The sequence below is a fragment of the Artibeus jamaicensis genome, unplaced genomic scaffold, assembly GCF_021234435.1.
Source record: "Artibeus jamaicensis isolate MK-2021 breed Jamaican fruit bat unplaced genomic scaffold, CSHL_Jam_final contig_3109, whole genome shotgun sequence".
NCBI lineage: Eukaryota > Metazoa > Chordata > Mammalia > Chiroptera > Phyllostomidae > Artibeus > Artibeus jamaicensis.
Window position 1 is genome coordinate 963,657 of NW_026521716.1, and position 17,119 is coordinate 980,775.

The 17,119-nt window shown below is 56.6% G+C and overlaps 1 protein-coding gene across 2 annotated transcripts in view; it reads right to left on the reverse strand.

Moving 5' to 3' along the window:
- Nucleotides 1–4,857: 4,857 nt before the first annotated feature.
- CPT1A (carnitine palmitoyltransferase 1A) overlaps nucleotides 4,858–17,119 on the reverse strand; it is a 44,471-nt gene continuing 32,209 nt past the window's right edge. For both annotated transcript variants that reach the window (XM_037135204.2, XM_037135205.2), the window contains exons 14-19: nucleotides 16,684–16,848; nucleotides 11,773–11,907; nucleotides 10,159–10,311; nucleotides 9,344–9,457; nucleotides 8,367–8,459; nucleotides 4,858–7,015 (exon numbers count right to left, since the gene is read on the reverse strand). In XM_037135204.2, the coding sequence (XP_036991099.2) occupies nucleotides 6,929–7,015; nucleotides 8,367–8,459; nucleotides 9,344–9,457; nucleotides 10,159–10,311; nucleotides 11,773–11,907; nucleotides 16,684–16,848 (747 nt within the window). In that variant the 3' untranslated portion in view covers nucleotides 4,858–6,928. The remainder of the gene's footprint in view (nucleotides 7,016–8,366; nucleotides 8,460–9,343; nucleotides 9,458–10,158; nucleotides 10,312–11,772; nucleotides 11,908–16,683; nucleotides 16,849–17,119) is intronic.

Below are 17,119 nucleotides of genomic sequence, written 5' to 3' on the forward strand. Positions count from 1 at the left end.
TCCCCTTAGCTCTTGCTGCTTCTAGGATTCTCTCTTTCATTTTAATCTTGGCTAATGTAATTACGATGTGCCTTGGTGTGTTCCTTCTTGGGTCCAACTTCTTTGGGACTCTCTGAGCTTCCTGGATTTCCTGGAAGTCTATTTCCTTTGCCAGATTGGGGAAATTCTCCTTTATTATTTGTTCAAATAAGTTTTCCACTGGTGGCTGTGCCTTTTCCCCTTCTGGTACCCCTATAATTCGGATGTTGGAGCGTTTAAAGATGTCCTGGAGGTTCCTAAGACTCTCCTCATTTCTTTGAATTCTTGCTTCTTGACTCTTTTCTGTTTGGCCATTATTTGCTTTCTTCTGGTCCACTCCATTGATTTGAGTCCCAGTTTCCTTTTCATTGCTATTGGTGTCCTGTGCAATTCCATTCATTTCAATTAGTTTCGCCTTCATATATTTGTCTAATTTGTCGGTATAATCAACCAGTTCTGTGAGGATCCTGATCACCAATGTTTTAAACTGTGCGTCTGTGAGTTTTGCTATTTCTTCATCGCTTAGATTTATTGGCTCTGGGGCTTTGAGATCCTCCTGCGCCATTCTTGGTCTATTCGGGCCCTTTAAGTGTGAGAAGCGGTGCTTTGGATTCCCAGGTCGCTGGGTTGTGACGCAGTATGTGGGGGCGTGGCCAGAGCGGGGAAATGGCGACCCCCTCTGCCGCTTCTCACAGCTGGGTGCGGAGGAGCAGTGCCTTAGGTGGTTCACCTGGGCCGGGCCACTCAGAGTCGCTGGGTTATGACGCTGTATGTGGAGGTGGGGTCAGAGCAGGGAAATGGCAGCGCCCTCCACTGCCGCTTGCCGTGGGGACCTGCTGGCCCGGTCCAACCGCCCACTCCCTCGCCTGTCCACCCTCGCACAAATGCGCGACCTCAGTCAACACGCAGCCCCGGGCCCAGCTGTCTCCCCCGCGGTCGCTCGCCTGGTTGCTCGCTGGGTCGCTCACTAGGTCTGACCCTGCGCCTGGATTCCACCGGCCTGAGTGTGTCTGGCCGAGTCCTCCTGTGCAACCCTGCTCCGCCAGCCACTGGTTTCGCCCCTTACCGGTCAGGCTGAAGAATTTGTTGTTAATGGACTTCCAAAAAGTTCAATTTTCCGTGTTCTGGCTGTGTTTTCTGTTGCTAATATTCAGTTTTCTCTAATCTTGGTTGTGTGAGAAGGCACGGCACATCCACCTATGCCTCCATCTTGGCGGAAGTCCAAAATTTATTTATTTTTATTGACTATGCCATTACGGTTGTTCTATTCCCCCCCTTCATTCCCCTCCACCCTACCTCCCCGTCCCCATTACCCCCCCTTTAGTTTATGACCATGTGTCTCAAGTTCTTTAGATTCTATATTTCCCATACTATTCTTGCCCCCCCATCTATTTTCTATCTACTGTCTATGCTACTTATTTTCTGTACCTTCTCCCCCCTTCTCCTCCTCCCACTCCCCTGTTGCTAACCCTCCATGTGATCTTCATTTCTATGGTTCTGCTCCTGATCTAGCTGTCCTTTATTTTGCTTTTGTTTTAGGTGTGGTTCTTAATAACTGTGAGTTTGCTGTCTTTTCACTGTTCATATTTTTTATCTTCTTTTTCTTAGGTAAGTCCCTTTAACATTTCATATAATAAGGGCTTGGTGATGATGAACTCCTTGAATTTTATCTTATCTGAGAAGCACTTTATCTGTCCTTCCATTCTAAATGAAAGCTCTGCTGGATAGAGCAATCTTGGTTGTAGGTCTTTGGATTTCATGACTTGGAATATTTCTTTCCAGCCCCTTCTTGCCTGTAAGGTCTCTTTTGAGAAATCAGCTGACAGTCTGATGGGAACTCCTTTGTAGGTGACTGTCCCCTTATCTCTTGCTACTTCTAGGATTCTCTCCTTCATTTTAATCTTGGCTAATGTAATGATGATGTGCCTTGGTGTGTTTCTTCTTGGGTCCAACTTCTTTGGGACTCTCTGAGCTTCCTGGATTTCCTGGAAGTCTATTTCCTTTGCCAGATTGGGGAAATTCTCCTTTATTATTTGTTCAAATAAGTTTTCCACTGGTGGCTGTTCCTTTCCCCCTTCTGGTACCCCTATAATTCGGATGTTGGAGCATTTAAAGATGTCCTGGAGGTTCCTAAGACTCTCCTCATTTTTTTGAATTCTTGCTTTTTGACTCTTTTCTGTTTGGCCATTATTTGCTTTCTTCTGGTCCACTCCATTGATTTGAGTCCCAGTTTCCTTTTCATCGCTATTGGTTTCCTGTGCAATTCCATTCATTTCTATTAGTTTTGCCTTCATATGTTTGTCTAATTTGTGGCTATAATCAACCAGTTCTGTGAGGATCCTGATCACCAGTGTTTTAAACTGTGCATCTGAGAGTTTTGCTATTTCTTCATCGCTTAGATTTATAGGCTCTGGGGCTTTGAGATCTTCTTGAGCCATTTTTGGTCTGTTCGTGCCCTTTAAGTGAGAGGAGCGGAGGCTTGGACTCCCAGGTCGCTGGGTTGTGACGCTGTATGTGGGGGCGGGGTCAGAGCCGGGAAATGGTGGCGCCCGCAGCTTGCCGCTGGGACCCGCTGAGTCCCGGTCCAACCGCCCACTCCCTCGCCTGTCCGCCCGCGCACAAATGCGCGACCACAGTCAACCCGCAGCCCTGCTCCCTCGCTACTTCCCCACGGTGGCTCGCTCGGTCGCTTGCTCGGTCGCTCACTAGGTCCAACCCTGCGCCTGGATTCCGAGCGTCTGGATTCCGCGCCTGAGTTCGTCTGACCCGAGTCCTCCTGTGCAACCCCGCTTCACCAGCTGCTGGTTTCGCCCCTTACCGGTCAGGCTGAAGAATTTGTTGTTAACAGACTTCTGAAAAGTTCAATTTTCTGTGTTCTGGCTGTGTTTTCTGTCGCAAATATTTAGTTGTCTCTAAACTTGGTTGTGTGAGAAGGCACCGTGTCTCCACCTATGCCTCCATCTTGGCGGAAGTCCCCCCGACCTTAGTCTTTCAAATACATCTTTTCTGCCCCCACACTCAGCAGAACTGGTGCAGGAGCTCTGCCAGTGGACAGAGGCCCAGGGCTTTGCACCTGCATCTTCCCAACACACCTCACATCCTTGGTGCTGGCGCTTGGGACGAGTGACTGAAAACTGGGCACTGTCCCCAGACAGTTTGAACAACCCAATGTGGACGACTGGTGTCGGGAGGTGGAGTCTGACAAGACCTACAAAACTCACACTAAGGCGATGCATTCTTTGGGTGGGGAGCGAGCTAAATCCACCCTTCACCGAAGAAGTCAGCACTGCAGGGAGCACAAGCTTGTGTAGGGCAGTGGCCTGGCCTGCCAAGCCCACCCAGCGGCATTGACAGGTATTCTGGGGATGGGCTCACAGAGCCAGGGGTAAGGACAGATTCGACACGACCCCTGGGTACTGTTTCATGTACTGGTATTGACTGGGTAAAAATTAAAATGTGAAACATCAGCTTCCCAATTTCATTTTTTTTAACTTTTCAAACAGCCAAGATGGCAGCACTGTCCGCTGCTATGCAGCGGTACACGTCAGCACCAAGAAATCCCAAGAAAATTGCAGGCGGCTGAGCATTCCCAAAGCGAAGGGAGAACCTGAGGTGTGCTGGGGCCTATCTGCGAACCTGGCCTGGGACGTTCACGTGGAGCTCCGAAGAAATGTCACACATATCGCTGTTGGAGTTTTCCTGCCACGTGAGTGACCTAAAGCCTATTCCTGGTGGCCAGCGCGTCCCAGACACACAGGCCCGGAAACGAGGTCCGTGGCTCAGAGAACCCCCTTCCCGCGCCTGCACTCTGAGGGCAGCACTCCACAGAAGGGTTAGGGTTAGAGTTAGAACCAGGGGAGCTCTTTTTTAAATTATAAAAACATAAGCCCTCCTGCTGGAGTATTGAAATACCAGATAAAGCTGACGTTCCCTTGAACCGCACACTGTCCGCTGCCTTGCCAGGCAGAGTCGCTGAGAATTAAATCTTTTCAGCCCTTTTCCTGGGGACTTGCGTACCTATGTGTGAGGATGGCTTTACCCTGATGTTATGGCTGGAATAATCACATCACATTGAACTCAGGTGAGTTCAAGGGCAGGGCAGAGTGCAGCTTGGGCTCCCCAAACTACAGGGACCCAAAAGGCCACTAATGCAAACCCAAGAGCCCACATAAAAATGTGAGTGGCGTGAACAGCCTGAGCAAGCCCATCATCCCTGTTCATTCACTCACACATCAGACATCTTTACCAAGCAAGCTCCCAGGTGTCAGGCATCATGTGCAGAATGCACGGCCACCTGGACACCAAGCTGGTCACGTGCTACCCCTGGTTGGTCTTCTAGTCTGTTTCCAAATCAGCCCCCTTCCTGGGCCTGCCACTCTGCCCTCCTGCCTGACCCCCCACAACGTGATGCCCCATCTGCCTTGGGCATTTACAATCCTTTGACCGGTTCTCTACCTCCTCCCACTGGAATGAGATCCCCACCTAGTCAGAACCCCAGTGGGGGGGCGGGGGTCCCTGCTGCCTTCCCAGCGCCTAGAACAGTGCCCCTCGCAGTCAGCGCTCAGTAAGAACTGCTGAGAAAATGGAATTCGTGTATCCACTGGGCAGATGGCCACTGAGCAGCTGCTCCGCATCGGGCTCCAGGCACAGGACAGGGAGTGGGAGGAGGAGTGCGGGCAGAGCGAGTCCACAGCCCCGCCTAGCACAGGCAGTCCGCCCAGCCCCAGGCCTTTTCTGTGTTACCTTGGCTTCTTACCTTGGTCCCAGGGGCCCGAGCTTGGTACCTGACTCATAACCTCCTTATTAACAGAACAAAAGAGGCAGAGACAAAAGCCGTGGTAGATTGGGATTAATGTTTTTATCAATGGCAATATTCATGCTGCGTTTCTAAGATTTACATCCGAAAGAGCAGACTGTATTTACATGCTATGCACGGTCCAAGATAACAAATTCAAACCTCGGCTTGGTGGGACCGTGGTTTGTTCCAAATTAAATTAAACACATAATACTCTTACCTCTTCCTTTCCACATGTACAGTAAAGTACAGTAAAAAATCCACTCTTCTGTCCTTTAAGGAATATAAAAATTGCATTGACAACGGCACTGATTTGCAAAAATATTTAAAACCTGAGAGGTAAGCCCAAATACATTTGAGTGCTAACACATGGACATTTGGACGCTGGGTAATGCAGACTGGTCAGTGGTCAGTGATGCATGATTCCGGGGGCTCTGAGGGGCTGACGGGCTCTGGAACTGGAAGCCCCGCTGGCCGAGGCAGAGGGGCTGCAGCCTCCGTCCCTCCCAGACTATGTACCACAGACGAGCAGGGGGCTTTCACACTGTGGAATTTTTTTCCCCGTTCTCCTTTCTTGCTTTTAAGAGAAAAATATCTTTGGCCCACCAGGCAGGGTTTTTACATTACGACACAGACATGAATAAACCCGGCGTGCTCCGGGCTGGCCCCCCGCTCCTCCTGGCAGGCAGTGCAGCTCCGCCCTGCGTCCCCCAGGTGCAGGGCTCTCCGGAGGCAAGCCCAGCCAGGGCAAAGTGGTCAGAAAAATAAATACCCAGTTGCTTTAAGGGACAGCCAAGCTGGTCAGGACTGCCCGGAGGCAGTGGGTTATTCATTCCAGGATCCTTTCTTTTTACGGTAAATACTGAAGTCGATTCAGTGCACAGTTGCTTTTTTGGCCACTCCCCCTCTTTAGATAAGGCACTCCTGTCTAAAGGGTAGGTGGTGTTCAACCCAGCACTCGCTGCCTGTGACATTTTAGCTGGCCACCAAGATGACCCAGTGCACGGTTCCCCCACCTCCTTTGGAGACAGAGGGGCTCGTCTCCCTTGCCATCTGCGCTTAGAAAGCTCTCTGCCTGGCGCATGGGCGCTGCCCTGTCCTGACCACTTATTTGGAGGTTCCTCTTCTCTTTCCTCAAGTTTTGTTCCTTTCTCAGGGGCAAAGGTCATGGTCAGCTTGCCACCAGTTTGGGTAAGCAGTACTGCTGAGGCATACGCTATATGTTATTGGGCAGGAATGTTATATGTTACTGCGCTAGACATATAACACCTGGGCATCCTAGGCAATGCTCCGCGTGTCTGACGCAGGCCAACTGTCGAAAGGGAGGCAGTGTGATGGGGGAACCCACACAGTGGCCCCCAGGGGGAGCCACAGAAAATGCCTCCTTAGGGCGATCCACTCAGTGAGCTGAGGAGTGGGACACCTGTGATTGCATTTGTTTATTTACAAAATAAACCCCTCGTCTGGTCTCCCTCACATTTGGGGCCTCCCGTATTTAAGGCACTGGCTTTGGGCCACTCGCAAGGTCTGGAAAACTAAAGACACACACATCGCAGGCTCCCAACGCGGACGGGCGCTGCAGGGGCAAAGGCGGTTTCGGTTAGGGTGTCACGCGTGCGTCCGCGCTGAACCGTTCCCGTCTCTGACTCACTCACACGGGTTCTCTCTGGACAGAGCACAGGCTTCCACCACTCGGATCAAAGTCAACGCCCCTCAGTACCCGGTGCAGGGCCGCCCCCGGGGGTGCGACCACTCCCAGCACCTGCGAAGCCACAAGGCCACTAATTCCTCAAGGAGCTCCATGGCATTCTGACCCCTCAATACACACAGGTCGATGCCAAGGCTTTCGGGGGCACCTCCCCACATGCTCCCCAGGTCGGGACCTGCCTAAAAGGAGTAGGGGGACCACTTCACGTGGTGGAGGTTGCTGTTCTGGGGAAAAAAAACAAAAACCAAAACCAAAAAACAAAAACACCAAACCCTTGACGGCAAGAAAACTTCCGAGTTTCTTTAGAGGAGTTTTTGACCCTGGACTACGATCGGGATTGACAGCGATTTCTCATTTGGCTTGTAATCAGAAGAGCTCATGTTCCTGCCCGGCGGCTGGCGTGGGAACTACTTTCTGGAGCTGAAGCCGAACCCGAACAGCGTGATGATGTCAGTCATGGCTTGTTTCAGGTGCCTCCCGAAGCGATGGGAGTCCTTCCGTGTGGAAACAAAAGAACAAGCAGCGGTTACCACGTGGCGATTCCCGCGTGTCCATTCCCGCGTGTCCAGCCTCCTCCCTTCTCATCCGGCTCAAACAAGGAGCTACCGTTTCTTTCCTCGCCACACCTCTAAGTCTTGACTTCACATCTTAACTGCTAAGTTACGTGTTCTGGGGAAGTGCGGAGGGCTAACAGGTAACAGGCCGGGAAGCCTTTGTGATGTCACGGCGTTCAATTCCGCATAAAGCACAGGAAGCCAATGGATTCCAGCCTCCTCTGTGAGTGACCCTGGTGTAACCTGTCGGGGACGGATGCACCATGTGGGAAGGAGAGGGCGCACGTTAACGGCGCCAGGCTGGGAGGGTGGTCACGGCTCCGTCCGCAGGCCCTGCCGTGTGTGTGCGCATGTGTGTGTGTGTGTGTTAGCATGTGCACACTAATCCTCTCCCCCTCCACTGTCTCAGGGTCTGAAAGTCGCACAAACTCTCCAGTACTAAGACTCAAAACCACTGCTACAAGCAAACATGAATGTTACGCCAAGTAGGATCATTTCTTTAAAAACAAGTTTAACAGAATCTCAAAATTCGTTAACTTGTAAAGATTCAAACCAAGTCCAAGTACAAAAGTGAATAGAAATTTTGTCAAATTAAAAATATGCTCCCCTTAAAAAAGAAAACATGTTCTGGCTGGTGTAGCTCAGTGGGTTGAGAGCGGGCTATGAATCAAAGGGTCACTAGTTCGATTCCCAGTCGGGGCACATGCCTGGGTTGCAGGCCAGGCCCCCAGTGGGGGGTGTGTGAGAGGCAACCACACATTGGTGTTTCTCTCTCTCTCTCTTTTTTTTTTTTTTTTAAGATTTTATTTATTTATCTTTAGAGGGGAAAGGAAGGAGAGAGGGAGAGAACTGGCCTGCAACCCAGGCATGTTGCCCTGACTGGGAATCGAACCGTGGTTGCTTGGTTCCCAGGCCTGCGCTCAATCCACTGAGCTACACCAGCTACACCAGCCAGGGCTCTCTCCCTCTCTTTCCACCTCCCTTTCCCTCTCTCTAAAAATAAATAAATAAAATCTTAAGAACAAAAAAGGAAAGGAGAAAAGAAAACAATAGCCCTGGCCAGGTGGCTCAGTGGGTTAGAGCGCCGTCCGGATACGCCAAGGTTGTGGGTTTGATCCCCAGTCAGGACACATCCAAGAGCCAGTCCATGAATATTTCCAATAAGTGGAAGGAGACACTGGTGTTTCTCACTCTCTCTCCACCCTAAACTCGATCAATGAAAAAGTGTCTTCGAGAAAGGAAATGACAAAAACACCCGTCCTCCGGGGCGGTGGGCGTGTTGGCGTCTCACCGTCTCCGGGCAGGAGAACTTGGAGGATACGTGGAAGTTGATGAGATTTTCTCCGACCAGAATGTAGGACACGCCGTAGCCGTCGTCCGCGACCTGCAGGACACAGTCGAGTCAGAACCTCAGCTCGGGAAATGAGAGGAGGGCCACGGGGGCTTCTACCGCCCCGTCCCCAGGGCCCCTGGCGCTCTGAGCCCCGCCACGGGGTTGGGGAGAACGAGCGCCTCCTGGGAGGCGGCACGAAGGGGAGAAAGTGGTCGGTCCGTTTTCCAAGGAAGATGGGGTGATTCAAGGGCACCGGCTCCGCCCAGGCAGGAAACACCAGTCACAGAGCTCAGGGAACGGAAACCGCACCGGGCAGCCTCGGGCCCAGGGTGCCCAGTGAGCCCAGCCGATCGCAGGACGGGAAGGTGGGCGGAGAAAACCGAAGCCAACGACTGAGGACGTTCAGCCACAAACCGCCCGACTCATTTCCATGGCGTGGGTCAGACCCGGGACAAAATGTGCTCCATGGCCAGCAACGCTGGCCATGGTCGAGCCTGGCGCTGGTGCCCAGACCACTGCGGGTCATGTGGTCTGTCTGTTCTGTGTCGGTTTTCCTAACACAAGGCAGACCAGGACCACCGCTTCGGCACGGCACCAATGGGCCGGCAGACCCGGGAGGAGACCCGGCCTGCCCCGCGGTGCCTGCGTAGACTGCCTGCCCGGGTTTAACAGGGACCCTCGCGGGCTTCACGGTGCAGGCTGCAGGTCTGGGAAAGCTGCGGGGACGAGGCTGGTGCTAAGCGGGAAGGAGCCCCTAGTCCGAGAGGCTGTTCAAAACTCAGACTTCTAACGGTGACCAGAAAAATCCTATTTGTGGGGAAAAACCCCACCCACCTGTACTAACAACGGCAGGAACTCCCTTATGGGGCTCTGAGTGCGGACGAGCCCCAGGCGCTGGGACTGGCCGCTCTGTCCAGAGAGGCCCGCTCACTCACCGGCCCAAAGCCTCCTCCACTGGACACGTACTCCGGGTTCTTCTCCAAATTGAACAGCTCCACCAGCTGCTGAGGGGTCTGGCTGGTGGACAGCCTCCAAGGCTCGGACAAGACCTGGTGAGTAAGACAGGGAGTGCTCCAACCACACTTTTCCCAGCCCCACCCCCTGTCCCCGAGGGGCCCCGGTGGGAGACGAGAACAGGCCGGCTCGGCGTCCGACTGTCTGGGGACAGCATGGGGCAGGCGGGGCCAGCGGGCGGGAAGGGCCAACACCAGCCAACGGCCTCTCCAGCAGAAAAGGCGGCAGATACATTAAGATCCACCAGGGGGGTGTTCTGGCCAGGTGGCCCAGTTGGTTGGAGCGTTGTCCCATACACCAAAAGGTTGTGGGTTCGATTCCCGGTCAGGGCACATGCCCAGGTGGCAGGTTTGATCCCTGGTCAGGGCATGTGTGGGAGGCAACTGATCTACGTTTCTCTCTCTCAAATCCATAAGCATATCCTCGGGCAAGAATTGAAAAAGATCACAGTGGGGGCTGTTTTCAGAAATCTTCAGCCCGTTTGTTGAACACAGCCATTCCTAGACATTATAGTTTATACAATTAAATAAATACACTCTCTCAACAACAAAGGTGACAAACGCTCAGAGCGGGTCACTTTCTCACTGTTCCGGCACATTTTACTGTTCTCTGTGCTCTGGAGGCCACTTTTGTCCAGAAGGCCCACGGGGCCCTGTCCGTGAAGCTGCCCCGGGGTCTGAGGGGCCCTGGCTCCGCCCGGGAGCCGGCGCGAGCAGTCGGGGGAGACTCGATTTACCTCCTTCAGGAAGGGGGACTCGACAGCGAGGTACTTGGACACCACGTAGAGACAGAAGAGGTGGCGGTCGACCCCAGAGCCGGTCATCGCCAGGCGGTACAGGTGCTGGTGCTTCTCACAGGCCATCTTGAACAGTCTGAGTCTCTGCTCCACCTAAAGGGCACAGGGTGCGGAGTTTCGGGGTGTGCGGCGCAGGCCTGAGCTCCAGGGTGAAGGTCCCGGGCCCCTCTCCGCAAGGCCCACGGGGTGCTGAAACCAGGTGACCAGTGGGGGGCTGAGACAAACTGCCAAGGGGACCTGCCCGGCGGCCCCACCGCCTGACAGCCCCCCCCCCCCACCGGTCGCTGGAGGAGCCCTTTGGGGGTCCTGTGGGCAGCCCACCTGGTGCATTACACCTTTTATACAGATGAGACCTCTCGTGTAAGAACAGTAACAAACGTGTGCACTTTAAAACGGAGCCAGAGCGCCATGGTGGGGGCGGGGGGGGGGATGGGACGGCCTTGTGTGTCTTATGCTTTGAACCCTGGGGACGTTCAAACCAGGCAAAGCAGCCTCTGCGCTGAGCCCAAAGCAACACGGTGCCCCCCAAGGAGGATCTGCCCCCGAGGAGGATCTGCGAAGACGGGAAGGAAGTGCAGACGGCGCCGGCCCGCCCAGACGGAAGCGTGGAGACGCTGTTTAGAAACAGCTTCGAACCAGCAGAAACGCCCTCCCGCTAGGGACGGAACAGCGCCCCCTCCTGTCTCGCAAACGCCCCGCCTCCGTCTCCTGTCCAAATGCTGTGGGGGCGTCTGCCTGCTCCGGGCTTCCCGTACAGCTGTTGTTTCGTGGTCCGGGGTGAACGCTCGCCACCTCACGCCAGCCTGTTTCCAGGTTGGCGCCCAGCAGGCAGGAGACCTCAGGGCCCCGTCTCGGCTGGAAATGAAGCTCCATCTGCAACGTTTCCGCGAGTCGTACACCCCCTAGAACAGCGCTTCTGGGCCGCGCAGGCTGGCCTGCAAGGCTGCTGCGGCAGCTCCCCTGGGCCCTGTCAGGACCGGCACAGGAGGAGTGGCGGCCCCTGTGGGCTGTGCCCGCCCACCGAGGACCCGGGGGCCCCGCCCCCGAGGAACAGAGCAGGGCAGAGGGCCCTGGGCGGAGGCGTGAGCACCTGGGCTTGGTCAGGCGCACCTGGGCTCAACTCGTCTGCGCCTGTCCCTCAACCTACGAACGGGAACTGACAGCGTTCCACGGGCGACCGCCACGAGGTTCCAAGGCAGCTCCCAGGGAGCCCGAGCACCCACCTGCTCGGGCCGCAGTCACCCCAAGGGGAGGGCTCCCAGTTCTCACCCAGACACCAACTACTCACACTGGCCTAAAGCCCCAGCCTCCGGTGCCTCACTCACCTGTGTGCGATTCTAATTCAAAGACTCTCAGCAAGAGCAGCCTGATTTGCAGACGTCACAGAATGACAGAGGACTGGTACGAATGTCACCCTCTCCCTGTGTCCTGACTGCCAAGTTTTAACCCTTCCTGTCCCCGTGGGAGGCCGGAGGAAAGGAGGGGCCGAGCGCAGAGTCACCGGCTGGACCACGAGGCCCCTGGGAAAAGCGTGCGCAGCCCCGCACTCCTCACCGTTCGGGAGGGATCCATCATGGCGAGCACGAAGCTGCAGGACTCCGAGGTGCAGGACCGCACGGTCTCCGTCCTCCCCTCGCGGAAGAGCCGGGTCATGGAGGCCTCGTACGTGAGGCAGAATTTGCCCATGTCCTGCGGAGGAGAAGGTACTGTCACAGACGGCAGGTGGGGAGGGCGGGAACACGTGGGAAAGGCACCGGGTTGGCAAGGAAGAGCGGCCGCGGCCGTCAGCTCTCGGGTTTAGTTGCCGCCAGTCTTCACACGGGGTTAGGGGCAGCGGGTGCCAGGGCGCAGGTCCCCGAACTGCACACGCCTTCTGAGTGCAAACAGCACACATGACAAGCAGGCCTGCATGCAACAGTCTGAAGTCACTCAAAGGTGGAGGTGCCGGCAGCAGGCCCCCCGCCATGTTTGGGGGCTGTGGGAGCACCCGCTGGAGAGACTGGGGCTGCGTGGGAGGGGCCAGCAGGGCCCCACCGGACAGGAGGGGACGGGGACAGAGCAGCAGTGGGACCCGCAGAGGGTGGGGCGCAGGTGGGAAGTCCCCTGGGGACACTCGTTTTCTCGGTGGAACAGGTCACCTGCTGAGTGAGGAGGGGAGGAGGTGCTGGGAGTCCGACAAGGGGTGTGACCCCAAAGGGGCGCAGAGGGGGCGGCCCGGGCTGGCGAGTCACTGCTTGTCAGTCTAGTGAGGTGAGCCAGGAGTCTGGGGTTTTTGGCAGCTTCTTGGGAGCAGGAGGAAGCAGGCCGAGAGCTGGACTGCACCAGGGGGCTCTGCTGTGCCTGGGGCCACAGGGCTGAGGTGAGGGACGGGGCCTCGGGCCGGGGAGGAGAGAAGGGGGGCAAGACAGGTGGAGGCTGCGATGGGGTCTAGGACCAGGACAGGGGGTGGCAGGCAGAGGAGCGGGTGGGGGGGTGATGAGAGCCCAGCGAGGGCTCGGGGAGGAGCAGCGGGGGCGGGGGACAGAGACGGAGTCCCCGCAGCAGGTGACACCCCACTGCAAGCACTGCACCAGGAGATGACTAGCACTCTACTCTGCCCAATGGGCGCCGGTGGCCACCAGGGCTCAGGGAGGAGCGGGTTCCTAACACGGCCGGACCCAGATTATTCCTGGTGGGCAGCACCTGGGCTTTCGGGTGCGGCCTGGCGCAGGCCCCTGCGACCCCACTGCGGCTGGACAGCCTCGGTCTGCAGTCCGGACCAGTGAGAGCCCCGAGGGCTGCCGGGGCTGCCGGTGTGCGGGGGGGCTCAGCTCCCCTCTGTGACTGCACCCCAGCCTCTGGTGGTCCCCACGGAAGGCTTCCCTGTGCCCCCAACAGAGAACACCCACTCACGGCACCCGTCCCTAACACGCCAGCCACTAAAATTCCCCGGTGGGGTCCGAGGTTACGTGCCCGACAGGCCTTTCAGAGAGCTCCCTGCAGACCCCTTACTGGGGGGCCTGTCATGAATGAAGCAGTGGGGAGGGCAGAGGGAGGGAGGAGGAAAGGTATTTTAGTGAAGCCTTGTGTCTTAGTCATTTACTAAAAGTTCGCTGGGGACCCAGATGTAGCGATTCGCTTGAAGCCACCTTGTCCGCGTCACTCTCGGACGCAGGGAGCGGCCAGGGCCATCATGCACTACCCCCACAACTGAGGACAGGCCCGCTGGAAACCCCTCGGCACACGCACAGAACATTAGTGTGTTTGGACCCTCGCAGAGCGAAGCCCGTGACGCCGGCAGCCCCCGTTAACCTGCCACACCCAGCCTCGGTCCGGTGCGGCCGCCACCAAAGCGCCCCGGCGCCGAGCGAGCAGCACGGGGCAACAGCGTCTGACACGAGCACACGAGCACACAAGGCGCGAGGACACGGACCTGGCACGCAGGGCAGGCCGGGGCCTCCCGTGCTCCGCGCTTCCTCGGGGAAAGGGAAACATGGCTGAAGAGCAGGAAGCAAACCACCACGGACCAAACTCAGGGCCCCCGCCCAGGGTCTTCATTTCAGCCAGTCAGTAACTACGCAACCACAGGCGTCTCCTCCTCTGGGGCTGGCGCGGTCCTGGCCCTGGGGACACGGTGGCAAGTAAGACCGCTCACGCCTCTGCCATCGGGGAGCAAACGGCCTGGCAGGAGAGCGGAGGTGGTGTCACGCAGTGAGGGGCAGGTGCGTGGAGCAGAAATGACACGGGCCTGGTGAAGAAAGCAAGTGCAGAGGCCCCGCGGTGGGCAGGGGCCTCGCGTGTTGGAGAGCAGCCAGGGGGCAGCAGGGAGGGAACGAGGCCCCCGTGGTGTCAGGGAAGTCGGGGCGGCCACTAACCTCCGGGATGTGTGGGCTTGGAGGATGTAACCGTTTTAATGTCCACTGACCTCAACCTGGATTACTGCCTCTGGAGCGCTGGCTACAAACCACGGTAGTTGTGAGCAGTGTCTGTGACTCTGAATAGAAAAACCTACCCGTTTTCACGTGCAATTACAGTGGGTCCCACGTATCCCAAATATCACCTATGCTCATCACCGCTTCGAAGTTACAGCAGTTACCAGGCTGGCCCTGAAAATTTACTGCCTCGTTAGACTTACTGCACCACAAATTTACGTTGACTATTTTGACATCTGCATTGAATGACCTGCTTAGCCCAGGGTGGCCCGTGTATTTCCTGGCACGCTTTATAAACATTCTGGGAAGGCGTCGCCGAGCCGCCCAGGGGGTCCAGGAACAGAGAAGGTTCGGAAGCCTGGCGCAGACCTGGGGGCCGGGCAGGACGCCGGGATCCGTACCCCGCCACGGGGAGGCGCCACGGCTCTGAGCCGGGCGGAGCTGGGTCTGAACCCAGCTCCCCAGAAGGCCCTGTCCCTGCAAAGCCGGCGCTCGGCTGAGCGTCCCCTGAAGTGTCTGGGACGCCGGGCTGGTGCGGCTCAGCTGCTTGGAGCGTCGTCCTGGACACCAAAGGCTGCGGATGAGAGGCAGCCGGCTGTTGACGTTTCCCTTCCTCTCTCCCTCCCTCTGCCTCTAAACTTGATAAACAGACAAGTAAGTGTGGGAGGGATGAACCTCACCCACATCTTTAATAGGTCACTTCAATACATCGATCATTTTCCACAGACTGAGTGCAGCACACTCACGGGGGGGGGGAAGGGGCGCGGAAGGAAATCCTGATGATTTCCAGCCAGCAGGCAAAGAATAGTACATTTTAATTTTTAAAAAGTAATTCTATTACCTGAAGACTAACTGCGATACGGGCTTGTGCAAAAAAAAAAAATTAGAAAAACTGAAGGAAACAATGACTGATCTCCCCCGCCCAGGTCTCGGCTCCGCAAGTGACACAGCGCAGGGCAGGGGCCGCCGCCGCCCGCGTGGGCCGGCTGCCGTATGGCGCTCTCTGGGAAACCCTGGGACCCACACTGCTCTTCTCTGGGTTTCTTCTTAGAGATTAAAAATGTAAAACTGTTCTCAGCTCAAGGGCCAGGCAAAAACAGGTGAAGGGCTGGGCACGGCCGGTGGCCAGGGAGTTCGTTGATCCCTGTGACGTGACGACTGACTCTCACACCCCGAGGTGGGGGCTCTGTGTGTTTCCATGGCATGCACAGCACAGACGTCGCTTACCAGTCACCCAGCATCCCCCGCAGAAAAAGCTGTGACTTAATAAGTCTCAGGCTGACACCCTTCAGACGGCTCTGGATCCTCACAGAGGGGCACGGACACACTCACCTCTGTGACCTGTCCTGAAGGACACTTCTCCCAGCAGGGCCGAGGACGCCACGCGCCCTGGGCTCCCGGGAAAGAAGGACTTTCTGTGCGTCACTAACCGTCTGGCATGCTCTTCTCTTGTGAAATAAGCGCCCACTTCTGCTCCAACTGCATCTTTCTATTGGGCTGTTTACCCCCCGCCCCCAGCTGCAACCATCGGCCAAACTGTCTGACCCCGTTCACTAACTGAGTCACACACACAGGTTAACGTCTCCTTTACCGCACACTGCGGCGAGGAACTGTCCCGGCCGCACCAAACGGTGCCGCAGACCACAATCTAGTCTGTGTTTTAGGCTCTGCACGTCACCCCGTCCTGCCTCTACCTTGTCACCTTCATTGTTTAGACCGTCCCCGGTTCTTCTCACAGGTTTGCGCTCCCAGATGGGCCTGAAGATCCACCTCCCTCCCAAATCCGCCTTCGTACCCCTGAACGAGTGTGACCTGGGAAGACTCGTCCATGTCCAGGGTGTTGAGTTCCCCACCCCCACCCTCCCGTCCTGAGTGGCTCTGGGTAACTGCCCGGGGCCTCCTTTCTGAGCCGCCGCTCATCACAAGAGCTTTTCCTCGAGTGGACGCACAGATGTCCTTCCTGCATGAGGACCAGTCCACGCCGGACCTTCCAGAACAGTGGGCGGGGCTGTTCTGGAGGCAGCCTGACCCTGTTTCTCGGGGCCGCCCCCAGCCCTGTGCTGGCTACCGACATGTGGCGGCATTTGCCACATGAAGGAGACAGGTCCTGGGGGTCAAAGTTACCAGGAACGGACGTGATACGTTTAGTATCTGTCGCCATGGTTTCCTCTGTCACCCGATAACAGGACCTACCCTGTTTCTGGGTTTCTGAATAACCACATCGCCCTCCCGCTGCTGGTGTGAGCGGTGGCTGCTGGTAGCACTTTTCCTGCACTGGCAGAGTCTATCTGCTGGCGCTGCTTTGGGTTCTTTGCATCGACAACGATGAGTCAATTTGGTCCGGGTCAAAGGTCAGAGACGGTCCAGTCATCTGCCTTCAGTATTTCTGCCTGACCACACACTCGGAGTCGGAGTCTCCCCTTTTCGGAGCAGGGAGACCTCACTGTGTGACACAGGACACGGCCAGGGCCCAACAGGACCGCGCTGACGCGCCCGGCCTGGGCTCTGCACGGGACGCGCTCCCCCCCCACCCCCGGCCACCCGAGGCGCCCACCTTGTAGTGTGCCAGCTGCAGGGCCATCTGCACGAAGGCGTCCGGGCTCACACGGCATTTCTTGATCAGCTCCTTCCCGAAAGCGTTGAAGGGAAAAGAGTGGAAATCCACGTCGTTGGCCAGGAGGCTGGCGCTGGCCAGCGACGTCTCTATCACCTCCTGGCACTGCGGGGAGAGAAAAGGTTTTCGTTGTGGGAGGGGCGGGGGCACTGACCCACCTGCAGAGGGAAATGCAAGCTCGGTCTCGGGGCGGCGGGCAGGGCTGTGGGTTAGACGTGTTGTGCAGATGGTGTGTCTTCCCTCTGGTTCCTTCCTGAGTACGGCATCCGGGGGCCACCGTACGCGAGCAACACGGCACCCACGCACGCGCCTGGGGGAGCCACGGGGGCCCCACACAGGCGGGACACGGGTGCTCTGGCTCCTGGTGGGACACCGG